At 49.2% G+C, this 24,620-nt stretch overlaps 1 protein-coding gene across 1 annotated transcript; it reads right to left on the bottom strand.

The window, feature by feature from the left end:
* Positions 1-276: 276 nt before the first annotated feature.
* On the bottom strand, positions 277-24,489 carry UFD1 (ubiquitin recognition factor in ER associated degradation 1). Its single transcript, XM_045815137.2, has 12 exons — positions 24,335-24,489; positions 21,125-21,257; positions 20,714-20,746; positions 17,682-17,803; positions 14,315-14,445; positions 11,889-11,961; positions 7,398-7,466; positions 6,487-6,552; positions 6,164-6,211; positions 5,310-5,398; positions 4,053-4,134; positions 277-400 (listed from the first exon to the last, which is right to left on the bottom strand). Exons 1-12 carry the CDS (start codon positions 24,335-24,337, stop codon positions 326-328), a joined length of 924 nt encoding a protein of 307 aa, XP_045671093.1. The 5' UTR covers positions 24,338-24,489; the 3' UTR covers positions 277-325.
* Between the last annotated feature and the right edge of the window lie 131 nt (positions 24,490-24,620).

Below are 24,620 nucleotides of genomic sequence, written 5' to 3'. Positions count from 1 at the left end.
ATCCCCTCCATTGATTTGGATCAGGACTTAGGTAACTCTGCTTTGGCTAAGGCAGTGGGAGCACCCCTCAAGGGCTGAAAGCAAGAAGGGGCGAGGAGGAGGCTGCCTGCAGGACCTCAGACTGAGGTTTCTCCTACCCAAAATCATCCACCAAGTCTGACTGTTTCGCTTCCACGTCACACTCGGTAATTCTTAGGTAACTCTAAACAAAACCTAAAGTGACAGAGCATCCTCTGCAACAGTCTCATCCCCATCAGAGCCAGTAACTAAAAGCCATCATGTTGCAATTGATTATTTTATTTTCCAATCAGCCAACAGTCCCAACTTATGGCTTTCTTCCCTTTTTACGCAACGACTGTCCTTCTCCAGAGAAAGCGACGAATCTGCCTCCAGCTTCATCCTGAGTGTGAAGATAAAATACTATTTTCAGAAACTCCTTGGAGGCTTAAAATGATTGATTCTGTTGACTCATGTGCCAGCCACCCATTTTCCTTACTGACACATTATTCATAATAAGAAATGGCTTTGAAATAGAAGTCACAATCTATTGAATTGAGAAACGAAACCAGAGAATCACAACTATGCCTCTACCACAGCCTTTATTCTCAGGTTGAATGTACATCTTTTCGCAGAAGCATCACGTTTTCAAAATGTAAAAAATATAAAATACACCCCCCCCAAAAAATCATCTATAACTCCACCACCCAAAAATATTTCCAGCCATTTTACTATATATGCTTATGTAAATTATTCTCATACTTCCCTGAGTCTCAAGTTGATGGATTTCTTTTCTAGTCCACTCTAAAGACTACAGAGAATTCCATCATCTGGGAGAGGCAGCCTTCCACCAATGGATGTTACTTCCAAGTTTGTGGTATTTTAAACTGCTGTGGTAAGCACCTTAATGTGTTTGCACTCAACTCTGATTTTTTCTTAGAAGTGTTATTCTACCATAAAAGGGTTGCACAATTAACTTTTTTTTTTAAGGATTGCATATTTTTTAAGGCTTTTAATATTATGGTAATCAACCAGCCCTCAGAAACATTCTATCAAACTATTTCCCCACCAACAGAAAGAGTGCCTGTTTTTTCCTGAACTGAAAACAGCAGGTATCTTTAACGAGCTGGTATTGCTAGTCAGTTGGAGGCATTCTCTATGGAAGAGGATTTCACACTCCCTGATACATACCCCTCCACCCCCATGCAGTAGTGTATAGCTGGCGGGGCCTGTACAGGGTTTATGTGGTGGCGACCATGTACATTTGAGTCAAAGCTGAGCCATTCAGTCTTCCTTTCCTGCAGAGCTTTGTTTGTCTTGCTGTCCCTGTGTCTGGCTTCTCTCTTCTGCATACATTCAATCACAGCAGGCATCCTGCTGGTTTTGTCTGCTTGAAGGTATATCTCGTGGGGCCTTCAGGCTGCCCTGCCTGGACTGACCATCCTCCTGGGGCTGCGAATGGCTTCAGGGCTCCCTGTTTCCTGGATGTAGGGCTTTCTTATTTCTACTTTATGCCTTCATTTTAGTCGGGCACATCCTCCAAACATTCCTGAGAAAGGGTGCTTGAGGAATATCCTTTTGTGAGATCCTACATGTCTGGAAATAGCTTTCTCTACTCTCACGTCTCCCCGATAGGTTGACTGGTGTTAGCACGCTAGGGCTGCCATAACAAAAATACCACAGACTGGGAGGCTGAAACAACAGACATTTAGTTTCTCAGAGTTCTGGAGAATGGAAGCCCAAGATCAGGGTGCTGACGGGGCTGGTTTCTTCTGAGGCCTCGCTTCTTGGCTTGCAGATGGCTGCCTTCTTGTGATGTTCTCGCATGGTCTTTCCTCTGTACATCCAACTTTCCTCTTCTTTTAAGAGTCAGACTGGATTAGGGGCCACCTTACTGACCTTATTTTAACTTAATCACCTCTGTAAAGGCTCTATCTCCAAATACAGCCACATCCTGAGGTGCTGGGGGCTTCAACAAAGGATTTGGGGGAACACAATTCAGCCCATAAGAGCTGGGTACAGAATTTCTTGGAAAAGTTTCCTCTCAGAATTTTGGAGACACTGCTCCATTATCTCCTAGCTTCCTGTGTCCTGCGTTAAGATGATGCCCTTCTTAATCTGTGGTGTAACCTCTTTCCTCCTTTTGGAAGCTTTAGGATCTTTGCCTTGATAGGGGGCTATTTTCATTCATGCTGCTGGACGCTCAGGGGGTCCTCTTGGCTGCAAACTCATGCCCTTCCATTTGGGGAAATTATTTCCCTGATGGTTCCTGACCCTTTGGTTTCTCTAATCTCTCTTCAGAACTCTTCAGAAAGTAGAAACTTTCTGACTACAGTCTCCACAGTGGGGTGAACTGGCTGGGACACTCCTCAGGGCTCGTCAGACTATCCAGAGAAAGCTCTAACTGCAATGAGCAACCCTGGGCAGCCAGTGTAGGAGCCAAGCAAGGGAAGGACACCAAGGGCGACAACATTCAGGATGCAAACTGTCACTCATTCTCTCTTGTAGTTCAGTCCTGCTATCCTCTGTGCTGATGACCCTAGTCTAGGCACCTGCCATGATGCCTCTTCCAGAAGACGAGCCTCCAGCCTTCTTGTGGGTTCAGGCAGGCACAGCTCCCACAGAGAGAGGGGAGGTAGTGCTGTTTCTAAGTTCTTTGTGACACACATTCCATCTTTAGCCCCCCATTTCCAGAGGTGCCTTTCAGAGCTCTACTATCTAAATCAATCTGCCTCTTGGCTTTCCCCACACGCAGCTCAGGATGCAGCTTCCCATGGCCTGTGAGGTCTGTCACCACTTGTCCTTCTGTTCTGGGGCTTTCAAAATTTTGTAGCAGTTGCCTCCTTTTCTCATCAGTGTTTTTATTACCTTATTACCTTGTGCCACAGCTTTAGTGGGGGTTCAGGATGGGGTAGAGCTAAGCATGTGCCTTCAATCCCATCGTTAGCCATGCATTTCTTCTCGAGTACTTATGGATTAAACAGCTCCAGCTATGCCTGCCAGCCTCGCCCTCCCCTTCCCGCATCTCCACCAGTCAGGTCACAAGTCAGCCTGGAGGAAGCGCCTGTTGAGGCCTCTAGGCCTGAGGCAGCAAGACCCAGCCTGTAGCTGGCAAAGGCCTGGAAAGGCACTCAAGGAGGAATCAGAGGCTGGGGTCCATTGGGGACCACACTTGTTCCCCTGAGCATGGAAGTTCCCCAACCACCCCACAGGTAGAGGGGAAGAGTTCAGTGGTCAAGAGGCTAGTGATGGCCCTGCAGCCAGGAGCTAGCCAGTGACTGGTCCTATCTAGCAGCCCATTCTGAATGGACTCACAGAACATCTGCCCTCTAGCCTACTCTAAATCCCCAAGAGACTGAGCCTTTCAGAAAAGGAACCAGGAAAGGGGTGGGTCTTAAGTGTTGGTGTTCTAGAAATACCCAGCACAATGGCCATGGCTGCTAGGTGGGATGGGCAATCTGCAGTAGGGTGTGCAGGGTTTTCTGAGCTGATTTCTATCACTTGGAAGAAGTGCCCACAAGGTGGGAACCTACCCCTTGCCAACACCTGCCCCCACCTGCAGCCTTCCCTTCCTGGCACAGGGTAACTCCTGGGCCAGGGGAGGCCATTCCCCTCAGGTCTCAGTGGAGGCCATTTCTAGAGGGTGCTGGCACAGAGGTGACCACGTAGTGGTCAGGAGCTTGCCCCTGCGCCCTGGGTGCCCTCACCTCCACACATCTTCATGTTCAAATCTGTAAAAATTCAGGCAATCATAGCAGCCACCTCAAGGGACTGTGCTGGACATTAAATAGTTAAGTGTAAAGCACCAACATGGGGCCTGGCACTTGGGTCAGGGCTCCGTGAGTTGGTATGGCGCTGATCACCACCTCCAGGTGACACCAGAGCTATGGCCTGCACACCCCCCACACAGCCTCAACAGGACAGTCAGGGTACCAGGGAGAGGAAGGCCCCAGGCATGGGGGAACTAGGACAGAAACGGCCTCATTCAGAATGGAAAGAACTCTCCAGTCATCACTAACAAACAAAACTTCTCATTAGCAGTGAAATAAACTCACCTCTTCAACCTTTTTGACCAGTGGACGTGAATTTCTGATGAAAGTGATCTTACCAAGTTTAAATTCATAATTGGGAATTCCTCTATGAAGGAAAAAAAGGAAGAAAAATGTTAGTTACAGGAGAAAAGCATTAAAGTTCCTTCCTGACAATCAAGAGAAAAGCAAGCAGAAAAGACGAGCGTTGTCCTGGCGACTCACTCTGGGGTATACCACTGTACCTGTTCTGGTCTCAGGCCAGCCCTCTGGTGCTCCCCAGCATCCTTCCCAAAGTAACCAGAAGGCAACTGGGACAGAGGCCTGTAGACCTGGTGTCTGGCCTGCAGTGAGGGGCCACCTGGAGGCTTGGGAGGCCTCACCATCTCTCTCCTCTAGCCTCACAGACCATGTAAGGACTATATTCTCACGAAACTCTTTACACTCTCTTAAGAGACTGGGTAAAAACCACACTTCCAGGGGCACCTGGTGGCTCGGTCAGTTGGGCGTCTGCCTTCAGCTAGAGTCAAGATCCCAGGGTCCTGGGATCGAGCCCCACCCTGGGCTCCCTGTTTAGCAGGGAGCCTGCTTCTTCCTCTCCCCCGTGCTTGTGTTTTCTCTCAAATAAATAAAATCTTAAAAAAAAAAAAGAAAAAAAAAAACCAAAACCCCAAAAAACCCCACACTTCCAGCATTCTCCTTCTGCTCTCACACACACAGTAGACAGGTGACATATCTCATCCCCGCCACCTCCATGACGGCCACCAGAGCAGGAAACCTGCTCTGAGAGTCCCTGAGCCAAACAACAAAAACACTTAATTAAGTAAGGCAACTCCGGCCTCCTGTTTGAGGGAAGTTGACATAATGGGAACTGATCAATTACTGGAAGTCACAAAACAGGAAAATGGAGAGATTACTAAACAGGAACCAGAAAGATCTGAAATAGGAGAGCAAGCTGGTCAGGTACCACTTGGAGGCAGGCAGAGGCTGAACTGCAGGCACTGAGGGAAGCTGGACTGAAGTGGGAGAGGCTTGATGGATGAGGCAGGGCACCAATATCCTCCCTGCTCAACCCCCGCCGGGAAACACAGGCTCTGGTGGTGCTCCAGCCACCTGAGCAGAGCAGACAGGGGCCATCCATCCACACTTCCAGCCTCCTTGGTCCAGGCTTTGTCTCCGGAGCTCGGAGTTCAAGTGAGGCAGCCCCGCCCCAGGAATCTGGCACAGAGCCTCCCTGGAGGATGACAAAGCATCAGGGTGGGAGCAGAGCCAGAGCACACCCACCTTTTAATGTCTCCAGGCTTGATTGGGGAGGGGCTGGGTTCTACACCTTTCTTCTTCCCATCCAGTCTATTCCCGGAGCCAGAGAAGGCCTAGATGAGGGAGCAGGAAAGTGCGCAAGAGCTGGTGAGCACACACGTGCCCTGTACCCAGAGACTGCTGCCGGGATGTGTGTGGGAGGTGCTGCTCAGAACCCTTAAGGACTGAAGCCTTCATTCCCCAGCTGCTGGAGTACGGACAGCCAAGAACTTTCTGCCAGGCCCCTGGGAACTGCTGTGAGATGAAAGGAACCTCCTGGCCCAAGCACAGCCACCTTACAAGGGCAGCCAGTAGCTAAGGACAGGTTGAAAGTTCTGGCCCCAGCCTCTACAGGGCCACCCAGCTCGGGCCCCCAGGGGTAGGCTAAGACCTCTGTTGCAGCTACCCCATGGCTCAGCTCCACTCCTGCTTCCTCTGCCGCCTCCCAGCACCCTGGTGCCAGCACACTGGCCATCTCCACCTGCTTCCCAGGGAGCCTGGGTGGCCGCAGTGCTGGGAGGTCACGCTGCAACTTCCTTTCAAAGAATCACGTTCTCAGAGGTAAAGCAAATGTGGTCACATCTGGTGAATCCAAGAGAAGGGTATATGCATGTCCTATCTTAACTTTTTGGTAGGTTAGAAATTTTCCAAAGAAGAAAAATTGGGGCCTGCCTTCTAGAACTGTTCGGAGGATTCCAGGAGAAAGTGGATGTGAAGGACCATGTAACTGAGAAAGTGCCAGATATGTGCGTGCACAGAAACCAGAGGCCCAATCCCTGCGGAGGCCCCCAGATGGCACGGCGGAAGCAGAGAAAGTAAAATTGTGGCTTGATACTCACACGGAAGCCCAGCTCTCCAGCATAGCCGCTGTGGTCAGCTTCACCCTCCTGACGGGGACAGAAAAACAAGTGATGAGCCTCGCAGCAGGGACACCCCAGCTTTTCTCTTGCGCCTCTCATTGCTACTGCTATCCCTGCACCCCCAACAGCTGGGATACACTGTCCCCTGGGAGCAGGGCACGTGGCCATGTCAGCATCAGCAGAGGCCAATCGCGACATATCCGCTGCCATGACACATGCAGGACACCCTCCCACAGAAGCCCTGTTACTGAAGAGGGCAAACAGTGCTGGGGCTGGGGAGGGATGCTGGACAAAGAACTTACGGCGGACTCCTCATGCTGGACTTGTCGTTCAGGCTCCTTATAGCCCAGTGGGGCATCAAAGTCCACCTGTGGTCCCAAGAGGAAAAGTACTATTTTGAGGTATGGGGGCACTTAGGCTTCCTTAGCTTTTCTGTTTTTTAACTGAGACCACTGTAGATTCACATGTGGTTATAAAAAATGCAACAGAAAGCTGCCCCTGTATACTTTGCCCAGTTTTCCCAACAGTAACATTTTATAAGATTACAGAGTATCACCACCAGGATAGCGAGCGACAGTGGCACCATCCCGCCCTCCTATTCATATTTCCCAGTTAACTTCTCACAATTTTATCAAGAGTACAGGTGAATGTCTCCACCCCCACAGTCGAGATACTGGATTGTTCCAACCTTAGAGGGACCCCTTGAGTTGTCCTGTTAGAACCACACCTGCCTCTCTCCTAGACTTCTCCTAACTCCTGGCAACCACTACTCTGTGTTCCATTTCTAAAGTCTTGCTGATTTCAAGACTGTAATAACAAATGGAACCAGACAGAATATAACCTTTTGGGATAGGTCCCTCTTGGTCAGCGGTATTCCCTGGAGACCCATCAGGCTACTGTACCCGTAGTTGCTTCCTACGCAGAAGCTGAATAAGCTTCCTTAGCTTTCCAGAATATCCACGCCATGGCACGTCTGCAATGCTGGTGAGTGCAGACCCCTCAGAACTGGCTACAACTCCTGCCACCTCTCTTGGTCAGAGATGGGTCACCAGGTCAGCAGCCCCCTCATGGTGTTTTGGCATCACCTTCCTCCTCTCTCACCCACACAGTCCCAGGGGCTGCCTGACACCCTCGTGGGGCACTGGACTACAGGGGTCATCAACTGCCCATCTTCCCCAGGCCCAAGTACACTGTAGGCAGCAGAGGTACTCACGTTCATGTCACACTCAATGATGGACACGGCCTTGTCAGGCTTCGTCTCCATCACCCGTAGTTCATAGATCTATGGGAAAAACACAAAAATCAGTCACAGTTTCGTGGCAAGATCGGGGTCTGTCACCATTCATGTTACTACGGCTCTCTACCTAGCTCCTGCAGACATACTGTTCACCTCCATGACACCCTCTCCCAGCCGGACCTCTTGCAGTCACAAGGGGGCTGCCTTTTGCGGGGGCTGGCTGCTTTGATGCCTGCCCATCACTCAACAGAGGCTGTTCCCTATAAGTGGTTTGAATCAGACAGGGTAGTTATGCATCAAATTGCAAAAAACACAACCTTTATCCCAGGAAGTTCACTTCTAGGAATTTATTCTAAGTAAATAATTAGCTAAACACCCAAAGAGAAAATTCTGAGAAGGCTCTCTCCAACACTGCTAATAATAGTGTGTGCTCAAAATACGTACCGATAGATTGGTTGAACAACTGATATTTGTTCATATATAAAGAAATTACAGTCACCAGTGGAATACTATGCAGCCAATAGGAAAATAAGTCAAAAAACCAGTTATACTGCTGTGTGTCTAAGATGATCTCAAGTATGTAACAAACATTAAAAAAGTCTAGAAGGGTAAGAGCTAAAAGTGGCGGGATCTGCTTTTTCCTGCATCGCTTTTGGTTTTCTTTTTACCCTGAGTATGTCTCGCTTTTGTAAAGAACAGTCCAGACAGTCCCACCATTAAGAAAAGCCTAATCATTAGTAAAGTGAGAGGGCTTCGTGTGCCCAGGCTGTTTTCTCAAGTTTCCTCCTTATTTATAGGAGATAAGCAGGAAGGCATGCTGTGTGGGTGTAACCCAGTTTCTCCACTCAACATCCGGGCTGGCCCCACTGGTTTTGCCATCTACGCCACCACCAACACTGCCATGACGTCTGTCAATGCTGCAGCCACATGTTCTCATTTTGTTACAGCCCTGCTTTCAAACTGCAGGTCACAACTGATTAGTGGGCCATAAAACCAACTGTGTCATAACCACAGCTGGGAAAGAAAAATCTTAGAAGGAGCACAACAGAAATAGTAGACTATGTTGCATGTGGTAAAGAGAAATACTTCTGTGACTTTTTCAAGTTTTTTGTATTGTCATGCTGCATTTAAAACAGTAGTTTTAAACTCTCTTTAAACATTCAACATGTACGTCCAGTTTCCAGTTATTTTATTGATTGAACATTTTCTTGGATTGCAAATAGAGAACACTTTCATTCTGAACAACTCTTTAAACTTCTTTTCCAATATTTGAGATGTCCTTATTTTAGGCTCACATGTTAAATATTATTACTGCTTTATGTAGCGATGTTTACGAAGGTTTACCTCGTATTTTCTAGTTTATTTGTTCACCGTTCCTTTTGGCATGCTGGCTTTCCTTCTAGGATACTGCTTACTCCTGAAGCACGTGCTTTTGAAGTTCCAGTGGTAAATAAACTCTCTCGGATTTTGTTAATCTGAAAGTATTTTGCTTTTGCTTTCATTCTTTAAAGATGAAGATGACTTTGGTGACAGTTCCCTTCTGTCATCCTTTGAAGATACAGTTGATCCTTCAACAACACAGGTTTGAACTACACTGGTCCACTTACACGGGGAGTTTTCACAGTCCAGTACCTTAAATGTGTTTTCTCTCACTTGTGACTCTTAGTAACATCTTCTTTTCTCCAGCTTACTCTACCGCAACAGCCAATTTATGACACACGTAACATACACTACGTGTGTTCATCAGCTGTTTCTGCTATTTTGGGCTGTAACAGCCGCCATTCTTTTTTAAGTATCTTTTCTCCACTTACATCTCTGTATCTGGTACTGGGTGTCTGCAACTCACCCTGTGTGATATACCCTATACTCCCTGTAACTGTGGGCTGAAGGCCAGCTCTAAAACAATTTCGTTTACTGTCTCTTCACAACATCACCACTCCTCTGTTGTCTCCTGCTGGCATTTTCAATGAGCGTGTGTGACTTTCTCAGGATCCCCAATACCCTAGTCTCCCCTGTGCTCATGGCCTTGATTCTCTGTGTAGAATTCTAAGGCACTTCTCCAGATTTAGCTTTCATTTCATGAATTTCTCTGTCAGCTGTTATTTAACTCTTTGACTGTTTTTCAAATCTTCCTAGTTATTTTTTTTTTAAAGATTTTATTTATTTGACAGAGACAGCCAGCGAGAGAGGGAACACAAGCAGGGGGAGTGCAAGAGGAAGAAGCAGGCTCCCAGTGGAGGAGCCTGATGTGGGGCTCGATCCCAGAACGCCGGGATCACGCCCTGAGCCGAAGGCAGGCGCTTAACGACTGCGCCACCCAGGTGCCCCCCCAGTTATTTTGCTGATTGCTGAATTTTATGATTCTGTTTTTAAAAATTTCTTTGAACATTTTATACATAATTACTTAATGTTTGCATCTGAAAATGCCAATACTGGGGCGCCTGGGTGGCTCAGTTGGTTAAGCATCTGCCTTCGGCTCAGGTCATGATCTCACGGTCCTGGGATCGAGCCCTGTGTCGGGCTCCCTGCTCGGTGGGAGAGTGTGCTTCTCCCTCTCCATCTGCCCTTCCGCCCCACCCCCGCCCCCACTCGCTCATGCTCTCTCAAATAAATAAAATCTTAAAAAAAACACACCAAAAATGAAAATGCCAATACGGAATTCCTTAAGGGTCTAAGTCTGCTTTTCTTGTCTCTGCTTGGGTGTCTGGTGGTTTTATTATGAATACTTGTTTGCTTATTCCATCTACAGCAATCCTGAGGGCTTAACTAACCTGGGGCTGCTTTTCCCAGAGAGTATTTGGGCCCTTCTGGGATGAGGAAAACATCCACCTCTGGGTCTATTTAAGCCGCTTTAAGGGTTTTACTTTAATGCAGAAGCCTCCAGTTCAGATCTCCCACTAAAGCACTGACATGGTCATTTGCACGAGAGACAACACTGTGAGAGATTCTTGAAAACCTCCTATGTTTTTAGCAAGACCAGCAATGCATTCATAATCTAGACTTTATTCTAAAATTAATCGGGTTTTATCAGAAAGGCCCTTGAGAGTATCTAGCCTTCCATACTTCCAAAAGTAGAAGTTCAAACATGCATTTCAATTCTATGTAACTCACCTTCCCCTTCAGTGCAAAAATTTCAATCTTACCTTTTATCATCAATTTGGATTGTATTTAGCATTACTACCTTAATGTTAAGAACACTAACATTAAGGCAGCCCATAATTAATTATGAAAGCTTCAAGTATTCAGTTAAGGTAGAGAGCACCTAAAATGTTCCCCACAAAGCTAAAGGGAACAAGATTACTTCTTAGTTTACGAGGAAATATAAAAGTGTGATTCAAAATCCACAAGACTGAAAGATAAGGATACTCAGCAACAGATGCCTCAAAGAGAAGGAAACTCAGTGAACACATTGGATTCCTACACTGACATGGAAGGAGCAACTGGCACCTGCTCTCAGTTGTGAGAGCCCAAGTCCCCGACGGGACGGGAGAGTGGGGGAAGGAGAAGAGAGCTGGCCTCAGGGAAAGCCAGGCAGGGGCTGTGGTCACTCCTGAGCAGCAGGAGGTCTGCTCCAGCAGCAGCTCCACGAGGGTCACCATCCCCTGTCACAGCGGGTGAGGGTATCCACACTGCTGTGCTCCACGCCTGTGGCAGGATGGGTTATCAGCAGGCTTGCCAACTATTACGTCTTTCCTCAGCTTGTTGCCACGGATAATGGGGACGTGGATAACGTCTTCAATTTTGTGTCGCTTATACAGGACATGAACGAGAAATGGGAGGATGAGAGACAGCACTTTACTTTATGGCTAAATTGTCTAGATCCAGACAGCTGGAAAGCACTGAATCACAGATGAACATATATGGTGTTCAGACCCGAAAGACTCATGTCCCAGAGGAGCGACTGAGGGAAAACCAGAGCTGAAGAAAACAGCAGGAAGAGGACATATGCTCCCAAGAGAAGGAGAGGTGACCTTAGGCGACCCCGTCCCTAGGCAGGACCAGGCTCTGCTTTCCCTGTGCCCCACAGCACTTGGAGCACGTTGTAGGGCCAGCTCCTTGAGGGCCCGTCCGAGGGAATCACAAGGACGAGGACCCCGCTGCTTTGTTTCTGTGTCCCCACAGACCAGCAAAGGCATTAGCTCAGATTACAGGTGCAGTGTACAAACGGCACCCTTGGCATCATGGGATGCAGACGTATGATTAATAACATTAAGCTCATGCACCTGTAAACGCAATCAATCAATTCTCAAAACAGTTGCTGAATGAATTACTGCAGGACTCTAAGCATGAACCCATGGACACTTAAAAAAGCAAACAGTAGGCAGCCATTATGATAAAGGCCAGGCATACCCCGCCTAAAAAGAACCCCCATTCAAACCCCAGAATGGACACTGTAGGTCCTCATTAGGTGTCACCTCTGCTGACCTGGGCTCCAGGCCCTGCTGGTCCCACGGTAGAGACACTCACCTTCTCATTGTAGTTGATGGCAATCACATCCCCCGTGGTCAGACAGGCAAAATTTCTCAAGGCGTTTTCTAATCTGCAGACACACAATGTCAAGGCAACATGGCAACAGGAGTACCTTAAATCTGAAACAAGTTCCATGAGGGGTTTAGATAACCACCATCATAACGTGTATGAGACAGACATGTACCAGGGTGGTGCTAAAACACACGGCCGTGATACAGTGGGCTACTACTCAGCAATAATTATGGAAGGGTGAACTCACAGCATGGATGAACCTCGCCAACACCGCTGAGGGAAAGAACCTGCCACAAAGTGTTCCCTCAAGAAAGGTAGCTCTCTGAAGGGTGGGAGGCAGTGGGAGGTTAGGGCTGGAGGTCAGATGGGCAGGCAAGGGCACAGAGGACCTTTTCGAAATGTTCTGGTTTACACGGATGTTCACATTTGTCAACTCATCAAACTGGGCATTTTATTGTATGTAAACTACATCTGAACAAGTTAATCTTAAAAACCGCATGGGAACACAGAAGAAAAAGACTGAATGAATGATAAATAGGCCCCCTCAAAAATCAAAGAGGTTCTCTTTGACACTTTTGTTGTTTCTATCTTTTGGGTGGTAACCCAACTTAAGGGGTAGGTTTCAAAAGAAAAACTAAAAAAATTAAAATTAAAAAGGAAAAAGTAACCTGTAAACTTTTTTTCTAACAGTAAATAATAAGGATTGCTTAAAAACTGATAACCCAAATGCCCAGGCGAGGGAGTCATGACTCATCACATGGAATATTTTGACCACATCATCCTCATCAATTCAGAGGATTACTTTAACTAGAATGGTCAAGCACACGGCACAGCTCCGGAACCCAGCCTGGGACGTGGCACAGCAGGTGGGGCTCGGCCTGTCCAGGATCCCTTCTCTTACTCCTACCCTGTCTCTTACTCAGCCATCCAAGATGGGAACAGCTTTGTGAAAAGGGTAATCTGTGCGTACTGTCTTTGTCCCCTTGCGTAAAATGCCACGCTGTTGGGGTGACCTCCTCCGCGGGCCCCGTGAGGTGAGGGGCGCAGAGCTGTCAGAGTCAGCCAACGCGGCCTCTGGGGGTGCAGCCTGCTTCTGTATCACAGCTCTGGGTGCCCTGCCTTCTCGCCTCTGTGCTGAGTCTGGCTTTACTCAGAGCACCTTTATCCTGCCAGGCAGACCAGGGAGCAGCAGACTGCCTCTCAGCTGACAAAAGGGACACTCTTTCTCCATGGGCTAAAAAGTTAACCATGCCTATAGAAACAGCCTCTGAAAACAATCTAGTAAGTCTGTACCACAACACACATGAAAATCCAGAGAAAAACCAGCAGGGGCTGCAGTCACAGAGGCAGACACACTCCTGGGCACTGCCAGCCAGACAACGACCTCCAAGGCAGAGCTCTGAGGCACCGGGCAAGCAGATCTTGCCAGAGGATATCATCCTGCCTGTAAGATGGGAAGCATCCAACAATGAGTGTCGTGAGCACAGCTCCCCAAACCCCACCAGGTCCAGGGCCCAGTCATAGGGGACTCAACAGGCTCGTCCACAGACACAGTCTGCAAAAGACTCAACATAGCCCACCCACATCCAGGACATGGCCGGCAGCAAGCTTGCTCCCAGGTCTGGGGTGGGGACAGGGGTGTGCAACCGGTGTGGGGGGGGGGTCAAAGGAGGGGTTTTTGTTGTTGTTGTTGTTTTTTAAACTGTCTACCTATCTGTATCGTTGTGTTTTTTCAAGCCTTTTAAAACAGGCAGTGGAGTGACCACTCTGTAACACGATCTGACCAAGCCATGCTGGGGCCTCCAAGCCAGAGGTCTAGACCACAAACCACACACAGCATGCTCCTTGCCCCTACTGGTTACTCCTTAAATTATCAACACACACGTCTGGCTTATAGTTCAGAGAACATATCAAAAACCACTAAAACCTAAAATCTTTTCTTTCCTCTTGCTGACAGAAAATTTACTCTGTCAGTGCTCCCCACTGGTTTGGAGTGCGAAGTGCTAACCCTGGGTAAAAGGTGAGGCCGATAGCACTCATAGCTGAGCTGGGGCACCAGGGGCCCACTGGGGTAGGGCCTACAGGGAGACCAGCCAGCCTCCTTCCACCAGAGCACACTGAGCTTTGTGCCAGGTGCCCCAGTCCACCTGGCGGAAGGGTTCCATTTTGCCCTCAAGGAAGTGTCTAGAGAGTGTCCAGAAGAGGCCCATAGAGCGCCTGGCATGCTTGTTCAAGGCCAGGCTGGAGTGGACGTGCTGGCCAAACGCCATTCTTCTCAAATCACAACTTCAATCGCGAACCAATGTGTGGTCCTCAAAGTAGGCACATGCTTGACAAAGAGCTCACTGTTTACAGACTGCCAGCACACCTCTCCTTTGTCTAGAAGAACCCTTCTTATCTCAAAAGGATACACTGCTTTGGGGTTGGTGATGTCCAGGAAGTCAGGGCTCTGAGGCTGGAATTTGGAGTACGTGGCCACTTGAAGGTTGACACTCTCCACCTGAACCAAGCCCCCTTCTTCCAACAGCAAATTCTGCATCATCTAAAGGAAGAAGAAGGCTACATGAGGCTCCTGGAAATGGCGAGCGTAAGTGCCATCTAACCACAGGCTGGGCAGGCCCCAGTTCGACATTCAGATGGCCTCTTCCTTAGGTCTCTGGAAGAGCAACCTGAGACGAGGACTTGGGATAGGTAATTTAATTGTGATTTGATGTCAGGAAGGAGGAAAAAGCAAGCCAGCAAACAAGTCAAAGACACAAAAGGAAGGCCTTGGGGTGCTACCCGGTGGCTGCAGCTCGCAACATGTCTCTGCCAGTCTCTGAGAAAAGATGGTCCACTGGAAGGGTCACCTGGAAGGGACAGCCACCAGTGCCAGGTCTGCTAGGGGCAAAGTGTTTCCCCAGGGAAGCTCACCGCCCCCCCCCCATACCTCTGAGCTGTCCCACACCCAACTTACAAGGCCTTGGGGCAAACAGGGCTGCAATGGAGGCAGGACACTGATGAAACCTGGTGGGCTCACTTCACATGGAATGGCCCTATAGCTAAGGTGCAGGGTAGTGACAAGTCCCCAGAGGTGTCTGCTACAGGGGGTCATATAAAACAAGACACCCCTACACCTCTATGAAATCACCCTGTGTGATCGACACTGGCTGAGGAACAAGGTACAGAGAGAAGAACATAGGCCTGTGAGTATCTGGTGTGCAGGAAGTCAAGACACCACAACAAGGCTGACACTCGGGGGTCTGAGACAAAGAAGGTGGGCCAGAAATGAGAAACCCTGCATGTCTTGGAATGGTTTTTTGCTTTTCTTATTTTAGAGTGTGTTGGGTTTTTTTTTTTAGATTTATTTGAGAGAGAGAAAGAGCATACACACATGTGAGTGTGAGCAGGGGGAAGGGCAAAGGGAGAGGGCGAGACAATCTCAAGCAGACTGCATGCTGAGCGTGGAGCCCAATGTGGGGCTCGATCCTACAACCCTAAGATCATGAACTGTGTTGAAACCAAGAGTCGGCCACCGAATCGAATGAGCCACCCAGGCACCCCTCAGTTTCTTGAAGAGAACTTCAAACATATAAAAGCAGAGGGAACAGGGAGGGTATCTAGCTTGCTCAGTTGGTAGAACATGCGACTCTTAATCTAGGGGTTGTGAGTTTGAGCCCCATATTGGGTGTAGATTACTAAAAACAAACAAAACTTAAAAAAAAAAAAAGAGAGAGCTGCATGAGCGAGCCTCTATACACCCACCCTTGGCTTCAACAGTGATCAGGTCACAGCTGGCTTCGGCTCCTCAGTCACCGCCCCACTCCCGGGCCCTATCTCACACTGGGCTGCCCTGGAACTGGTCCCAGGCACCATATCCCTTCAAGAACACTTCACCCAGGTGGCACTGTCGAACAGTGCTGTTGACCACAGAGGCTTCACAGAGGTAGTTAGGAGGTGACTCTAAAAGCCCAAGGACAAGATGCATTTAAGAGGAGGGCAGGCCAGGGCCAAGGTGGGCAGAGGTCATGAGCAAAGCTGGAGAGTGAGCAGGGCCTCCCCCCCCCCCCCGCCATAGGCCTGTTGAAGTCCCCACACACTCTTGTTGAAGAGTGCTCGCCAGGCTGGGGTCGTTGCTCTGACAAATGCTACAAGCAGGCTGAGTAGGACGGAGAGCAACAGACTTGATAACTGGGACGTTCGGTGACCCTGGAGAGGGATGCTTCCGTGGGAAGTGCTCTAAGGATTGGCAGTCAGTCTGTTGCAGCCCAAGCTCACAGTCTCTTAGGGATTTCCCTGGGAAATCTGCCAGTGAAGACAGAGGATAACGGATGACTGCAGGAAGGACACAGCCACTGGCAGCTCCAGGAAGAAAGGCAGGAGCCCCCCCCCCCCAGCTTGTGGTTGAATCAGCAGGCTCAGACAGGACTTGGTGAGGGAAGTGGCTGGTGGAAGAGCCCGAGGGCAGGGAGGAGGTTTGTTCCAGGTCTGGCCCGCTCCTTGTGTGCACAAGCCCCTTGAGGGCACTGGTCACCATGGGGTGTTGGGTAGTACGACAGGCACCCTGTGGCAGGCATCCACACACTCCCAGTGGTCCTGGGCAGGGATCTCGATCTAAGCCAGGAGACGAGGCCTCAGGTACCAGAAGAGGTACAGCATCTGTTCAGAAAAGGCCAGCATTTGTTCCAGGCTGAGTGGCCCTGAAGAAGCCTGGGAGCTCCAGGTGGGATGGAGCCCACCAAACAGCTAACAGAAGGCACCTGCTCACATACCCGCTGGGGGTGGAAAGATCCTCAGGCTGACTCTGCAGCAGCAGCCACGGGACACCCCAGACAACCACCCACTCTGGCCAAGAGCTGGAAGATCAGAAAGAGGCAGGTCCACGTTATCTAAAGCAGCTTCCCAAGGGATATGCTATTTCTCAGCAAAAGGGATCCAACTAGTTTTCTGATCCAAAATGGTCTGAGAGCCTGGACAAGGGGCCACCCAAACTCTACGTCTTTGGGTTGGAGAGAGAACCTTTGAGGTATGATTTTCCCCAGGGTTACTATCTCCTCTTTTACCTCTTCGTAAGAGTCACAGAGGGGCTGTTAGGATCCAGAATGGCCCTGGGAAGCTGTCAGTGCCCAACACTTCAGCCACCCACAGCACTCTATCTGATGAGCGGGACAAGGCCTCGCGCCCATGAGGGGCACCTGTAAACCCACAGGACAATAAGGTGCTGAGTGGCGAGTGCTGGGGAGGGCAACAACATAGGAGAGGCCAGGCAGCAGGTGCGATGGGAGCATAGGGTTCCTGGTGGGGGACGAAGCTGGCCCAGAGAAAGGGCCTAGCACTCAAGAAGGACCCAGGCTCAAGGGAAAGTCTGAAGGCAAAAAGAGCTTTGTTTCCATGGCAAGGAAGTGATGTGCTTTGGAAAGACTCAGTTATAGACAATCATCTAAGCAGGCTCACATACACACACACGTGACAGAATGGGGAGAAATTAGTAGAAGTGGGGAGAAGATGTATTAAAACCTAAAATTCTGTACTCAGACCACTTCAAAAATACTCCTGCTTTATTATTTTTACAAAAGCCTTACCCAGGAGATGGCAGGTAAAGAGCATGGCTGTGGTTTCTGGGCTACTGACTGATCGACTGTCAAAGAAAAGGCCCCCCACCCGCCCCCCACCAGCACGCAGAGCTTTGTTCTGAATCCCGTCCTTGTAGCCATGACACACGCTGAGGGTTGCCCTCCTATGGGGCCCCAGCCCTGAGACAAGCCCACGGACTCTCAGAGACGGCGCAGCCCCACTCACCCAGTGTGGGAGGTAGCAGATGCCCTCATCGGCCACAAACTCCAGCACACCGCAGTGTGTCATGCGGTCCGAGTTCTTGTTGGTCAGTTTGAACAGCATGGGGTAGGTAATGTTGAGTCGGCCTAAAAAAGGAGAGAGGCTGAGGCTCAACTTCTGTGAGGGAGAAGTTCTATTCCCCAAATGTGCTCCTCTGAATATCAGCCTCCCTGGGTGCCCACCATGGCACCACAAAGCCTTGCTCTCCAGAGCAGGCCCTCAGACCCATGAGGTGTTTAGGCCCCTGGGTGCCTGCCCACGCTCCCCCCATGCACATCACTTGGCCCAGAGCTCAGGAATGTTTGGTGACCCAGGGACACAGTACTGGCTTACCCTTGAGGTTTTCTGAAATCCCAATTTTAAAAGGTAGTATGTTAACTCATTTACTCAGAAATAATTCATTTGCCAATGACATGCTGGACAAAATCCCTGCCTGCAAAGGCTTCTAGTTAGAAAGGTAGGGAAGAAAGAAACACATGCTCCGAGATGCCACAGTGCTGGGGGCGGGGGGAGGCGTGGAGTAAGCAGCATTCCCGCAGTTAGTCCTTCATGTGAGTCCTGGGTAGGCCAGCCTGGGAGGGAAGGCCAGAGAGGAAATAGCCCGAACAAAGGCATGGAAGGGGAGCCCAGCCAATTTGGGAATGGCTGGCCATCAGGTGAGACTGGGGCACAGGGACAGGGTGTGAGTGTGGTCAGGAAGAGAGGGAAGCTGGGCCAGACATTATGCTGGCTGGGAGCATTCAGCAATGTGGGCTCTCAGCAAGGTCATGACATAGTACGTCCCCTCATCTAGCGGTCCCAAGACCAGGCTGTATGGACAGCCAGAGGCAGGCAAACAAGAATACTGGCAGGCTGACCCAGGGGGCAGGAGGTGCAGGAGGTGCAGGCAGTGTGAAGCAGGAGACCCAAGAGAGTCAGGGACCTGGGGGACAGGTCTGGGACAGACTGATGCAGTGACAAGTAACAGTGTTTGCCACGTTCCAGGCTCCCACTTACTCTTTCCAGACCAGTGAGGTAAGGACTATCACTACTCCTTTAATCTATGGGGAACTAACATGCCCAGTCAGGGAAAAGCCCAGGCTCACACAGCCTGGGAGTGACGATGCTGGGATTCAACCTAGGCTGCCGGCTCAGGTCTGATGCTTAACCACCGAAGCTCACTTTAGCCTGTCGGCTTAAGCAGACATGGCCACAAAAATTCTGTTCAGTGGCAGGAGGTATGGCAGAGTCCGCCTGGGATCTTCCTGAAAATTATGGTGATGCAGATCAAGTAAGAAGCTTGGGCAGAAAGCCACAGATGGGGGAAAAGAGCCTCCAGAAGTGGCAGCAGTGGGTGTTCTCGCCCCATCACCAAGGACTTGGACTTGGATGCTGGTCCAGTGGCCAAGGGCCCAGAGGCCATGCCCTCTGTCCCCAGAGCACCTCTCAGCTGTGGAGTCGTGAAGCAGAACGGTGGTCGGTCGGGGTGATGCAGATCAGGCTCCAGCCAGGGAGCCAAGACTCTTGTGGTTGGAAGAAACCCCTGCGCTCCTCAGTCTGGTGTTTTCACGCTGCATTTTCTGATTTAGAGAAGTGCCTTGGGGCTCCTGGGCCCTCTGCACCACCTCACCTCCTCCAAACTGAGCAGTGACCCTTTTATAAATTAAGACTCTCTGTAAGACTTCATTTGGACAAAGTTTCTTCCATGACTTAAAAGATCTGAACACTGACCTAAGGCCCTTGTCCCAATTCGAGTCTCTTCTCACACCTGTACCAAGGGTCACACCTGGCACTCAGCACCTGGGTCAGCTCAAACGGAAAGGCAGGCTCCCTGGGGGGCCTTGTTTCCTCTTCTATGATGGGGCTATGAACCCCACGGGTCTGTTAACCAGCTGGCTGTACAGAGGCAGGAATTACGGGGCCTCCACTGGGTGTGGCCACTGCTGCTGCTGGCACTGGTTTAGCCCTGCTGGCTAAAGGCCACCTCCTGCCTTGACTGGTGTCACATGGGCTTGGGCTATTCACACACATACCACAGGACACCATCCAGCAGGAGGTCCTGCCACAAAGCAGCTTTGATGGACGGGTGCTGTGTGTCCCTGTTTAAAGATGAGTACACTGAAGTTCAGAGGCCAAATCACTAGTCTAGAGCCAGGCCAGGCGTAAACCCCAAGCTGGAATGATACCAGACCCACGCCCAGTTCTCTACAGTGTGGCCCCACACGTATCAGACATGGAGTGTGGACCTGTCCTCTGGTGGCCTCCACCATCTCCTCCCTCTAATAGGGGGAATTCACACTAAACACACCACTGAATCTCAAAAGGAACTAATTGTGCCTGCGGCTGGGGGCATGAAGTCTCCATGGGTTGTTCTCATGGGATGAAGGGTTGAGGAAAAAGGAAGTATGGCCCCTCTCACAACCCATGGGACTTTCTGGCTGCTGCTATAAGAGAAAGGACCTGATGAGAAAGGCAGCTTCTGGGGCAGAGGATAATAGCTCAGTTTCTGATGTGATTTTCAATGCAATGGGGCAGACTGGGCTAGAAATTCGGGCCTGGAGCTGAGGAAACATATTTGGGGAGGAGATGAGAAGCCTGCTGCACCGCGTCCTTTAGGAGAAAACCTAGTGAACCCAGCCAGTAGCATCAGGGTGATGCCTCAGCAGGGTGAAAAGCACTGGTGCTCGAGTTTTCCTTTAGTCCTGATGGGATCTAGATAAGGTGTATATGTGTGTTGGGAGGGGGAGATTCAGAAGAGTAGAACTCCCTTCATAGGGGAGGGACCTAGAGCTGAGTACTCACTGGCCCCAGCCTGGACAGCTGGCCACCACCGGCCACCATCTCACCGGGGCATCTGCAGGCCCAGCTCTCCAGTCCAGCACGCACCCTCCACAGACAATTCCCAACCAGAAATGGCAAAGATTGCCTAAATCTGGACATACTGGGGAGCATGTGCCAAGTTTCTTTTGTCTATACTTATATGACCTCAGTTCCCTAGTCATGGAGAAAATACTTACTGAGTTGATCGAGGGCTGAGGGCGGCATAATTACTGTGGAAAGATTATTTAAAAAACATTAAGAAAATAAAATTAAAAAGGCAGAACAAAAGCCAAAACTTAGTTTCTGTCTTATCTTTAAAACATACTAAATGATACTTGTGAGGTAACCAGAATTTCACAATGATCTTTCATAAGGAATTTTACTTGCTGTAATTCATTGTGGAGAACCAATGGCTATTAGCCATAAATCTAATCATAATTAGGACTCTCCCTCCCACCCCCAGTCCCCCGTAGCAAGTCTAGGGCAAGTAAGATTTTCACTGTAACTAGCTTCTGGTTACACAAGCAAAACAAGGGCTACTGAAGACTATAAGCGCTGTAGGCTGAGGGCAGGAAAGGTTACTATTCAAAATAAAAACGAGCACATACTCTTCCCTCCTTTCTCCACATCTGACCTGTCATTAGGCCCTGCGAGCATGGACACGGAGAAGCAGCGGTACTGCGTGGAGAAGCGGTTCTGGAAGACCCGGGGAATCGGGTGGTCGAACATGTTGAAGGAGAACTACAAGGAAGGAAAGAGTGCTGAAGTTAGAACAGAACAAAGGTACATTTCTTCACGTCGAAAGCCCAAACAAGTCAGGGAAGTTAATGCTGCTGAATGTCCTGGAAGAACAAGATGCACGGAAATCCCGATGGAGCAGAGCAGTCAGCCGGAAGCACGGGGAATCTCAGATCTGCTTCTACACATTCGGTCCTGCTCCATCTCATTCCCTCCCATCTAGATTCCACTGCTTTTAGAAGGTGCAATCTCACTAAAATATGCAACTGGCCATGTCAAGCCTGTCATTAACCTCTTTCGGTCTCTCGTCCCTCACCCAAGGATCCAGACCAGACCTCACACATACCTCAGGGACTGGGTCCCGACGGCCCTGCAGTCTCCTACACCTGCCACACCTGATTCCTCCAACTGGAACACTTTCCCTCTTTTCATTAATTAAAAAAAAAAAATCTATTTATTGAGTGCCCACTATCTGCTAGGTTCTGATCTAAGCACGACCAAAATATCACTCTAGGATGTCTGCTCACTAACAAAACAGGTACACTTGCCCTGGAGGAGCTGACATTCAAGACAAGGGAAACAAGTAAGAGAAAATGCCTGGTGCTGATAAAGGCTCTGAGGACAAGACACGGTAAGGGACAGAGAGCTCCTGGGAATGCTACCTTATTTTTCTTTTAAGATTTTATGTATTTATTTGAGAGAGAGAGTGAGCAAGAGATAGCAGAGCACAAGCTGGGGAAGGGACAGAGGGAGAGGGAGGAGCAGACTCTCTGCTGAGCAGGGAGCCCAACGTGGGACTCAGCCCTGAATTGAAGGCAGATGCTTAACCGACTGAGCCACCCAGGCGCTTGGGAATGCTATTTTAAATGGGTGGTCAGGAAGGGCCTCTGCAGAGACTTGAATGCCAGGAGGGAGCCAGGCAAAAACCAGGGAATGGCATTCCAAGCAGCAGGAAGAGCAGGCACGAGGTATTTGCCCTCCTTCCCCTGGCTTCCATGACCATCCTTTCTTTGTTTCAGGAACCTTCCCTGCTTTGCCCAGGGTTTGGACTGGTGCCCCTCCAAGGTGGTCTCATGTTGTTACACTGTGGTACTCCCTCATGTTAATAAGTAAAGTCAAAACATGGTGCCGCCAAAAAGGTAATATCCCAGCTCTTAACATGTGGATTATGGTGAGGCTTAGAAAATATGTTACACAGCAATCTGGAGCCTTCTCAAAGTACTGCAATTACCATGACGTCCCTCCTTCCCCCGCCACCACAATATAAAATCGCACAATAGGGTACATATCAAAAAGAACTGAAAGCAGGCCCTTGAAAAGATATTTGTCTGATGTTCGAATGTTCATAGCAGCACTATTCATAATAGCTAAGAGGTGGAAACAATCCAAGTGTCCATCAACAGATGAAAGGTTAAAAAAATGTGGTCTATCCACGCAATGGAATATTATTCAGCCTTTAAAAGGGAGGAAAATCTTATCACATGCTACAATGTGGATGAAACTTGAGGACATTATACTCAGTGAAACAAGCCCATCACAAAAAGACAAATACTATATGATTTCACTTATGTGAGGTCCCTAGAGTTGTCAAATTCATAGGGACAAAAAGTAAAATGTTGGCTACCAGGGGACAGGTGAGGGGAAACGGGGGAATTGTTGTTTAATGGGTACAGAGTTTCAGTTTTACAGGATGAAAAAATTTACGTGGTTTTTACAAGTTTTAAAAAAATAATCTCACAATGGACAGATATTTTTTGACTTGATTCCAAATATACATTAAGTAGAGGGAAAGCCATCTCCCTTTACTAGCAATTTCAAAATTAGCAAGATGTATCTGCGGTCTTCCTAAAATACAAACACAGCATGTTCCTGCTTAAAATCTTAAATGGCTCTTCGATCCCTGGGAGCTTTAGCATAGTAGTTTTCAAGCCTTTGTTTCTCCTTCTTTTAAGCAGAACTCTGTTCCACAGTCTTGGCCAGAAGTGTAACAAATGTGAAGGTAGAGTAATGGGGGCTTCCTGGAGCCTTTCACTACATCACCCCATCTAAGTCATTTTTTCTCTTTGCTTTCATTCCTCTTTAAATCAGAAAATCCCCACAAAGTATTTAACAGCCTTAACAATTTGCCTTCAATCCATCCATGAACCTTATCTTCTGTCCCCCCCTGCTGCTTCCAACCCTAAGTCGTACTTTCCTTTATAATCCCAATACTTAGCATTTTGCCTAGACCTCTCAGGTATTCAAAGTCTGTGATGAACTTGAGAATGGAAACATGATTCAACAATGACAAACTTCAGATAAAACCTAATAACCATTGCTTCTTTTTGCTAAAATAAACAAGTGACATTGAGGCAATGCCGCACAATGGTAATGAGACTAAGCTTTGCGGCCAGACTTGGCTTCAAATTTCCACTCCCCACTTCTCTGACCTCGAGTAAACGACTTACTTCTTTAAACCTTGTTTTTTTCGTGGTTAAAATGATAATAATCATCCTTGCATCCAAGGGCATTGTAGGGATTAAATGGGATATGGTGTAATAAGGGACTGTGCGTGTTAAAAACTGTGCGACAGAAAAAGCGCCAGCAAAAACTATCTAGTACTTTTATCTTTACCGAATCGCTTAAATAGCTAAAGGCATCATTACAGCGGAGGCACGACCCAAACGTACCGCGCTGGAGGGAATTGGGGCAAGGGCTGAGTGTTCCCGCCCATGGGAATGGCCCCCAAGCATTCTCCCTGGGGGACCCCTGACTCGGCTCCTCACCCCCAGCAACTTTTCAATTATTTTGGTGTTAGGAAACCTGTTACGTGCCTAGCACTTGTGAGACCCGTGGGTGGACCCAAACGTAGAAGATTCCTTTTCACCCTGAAGGAGTTTTAAGTCCAACTGAGGCAATCCGAACTATGCCCGGGACCAGCGAACACAAGCCAAGGCCGTTCGTGGTCAAAGGTCCGGCTCTTGCCCGGCCGGGGTGACTCGGCATCTCCGCGGCCGTCCCGTCAGCCCCACCGGCCCCGGCCCCGGCCCCTGGCCCCAGCCTCCAGCCCCAGCTCCCAGCTCCTGCCAGGCCGCGCTCACCATGGTGGACACCCCTGCCTCGCAGATGCCGCTTCGCCCACAGAACGTTAGGATGGGAGCCCGCCGACCCTCTCTGCTCACAGCAGCCGCCGCCGCGGCTTCCGCTCCGACGCCCTGGGAGGCTCGCCGGAAGTGCCGGACCTGAGACCCGGGGGGAGATGAGGAAGACTGGGGTCGGCTGCAAATGCGAAAAGCCAGGCAAAGGCACTAGGGTCTAAAATTTCCCTGGGGGTACACACTAAAATACCCTTTCCTAATTTTTTGTCCTCTCTAGAGTAATTTTTAT

This window comes from Ursus americanus, chromosome 30 (genome assembly GCF_024610735.1).
Source record: "Ursus americanus isolate L20-20 chromosome 30, mUrsAme1.1.p, whole genome shotgun sequence".
NCBI lineage: Eukaryota > Metazoa > Chordata > Mammalia > Carnivora > Ursidae > Ursus > Ursus americanus.
This window is presented reverse-complemented; position numbering and strand designations above follow the sequence as displayed.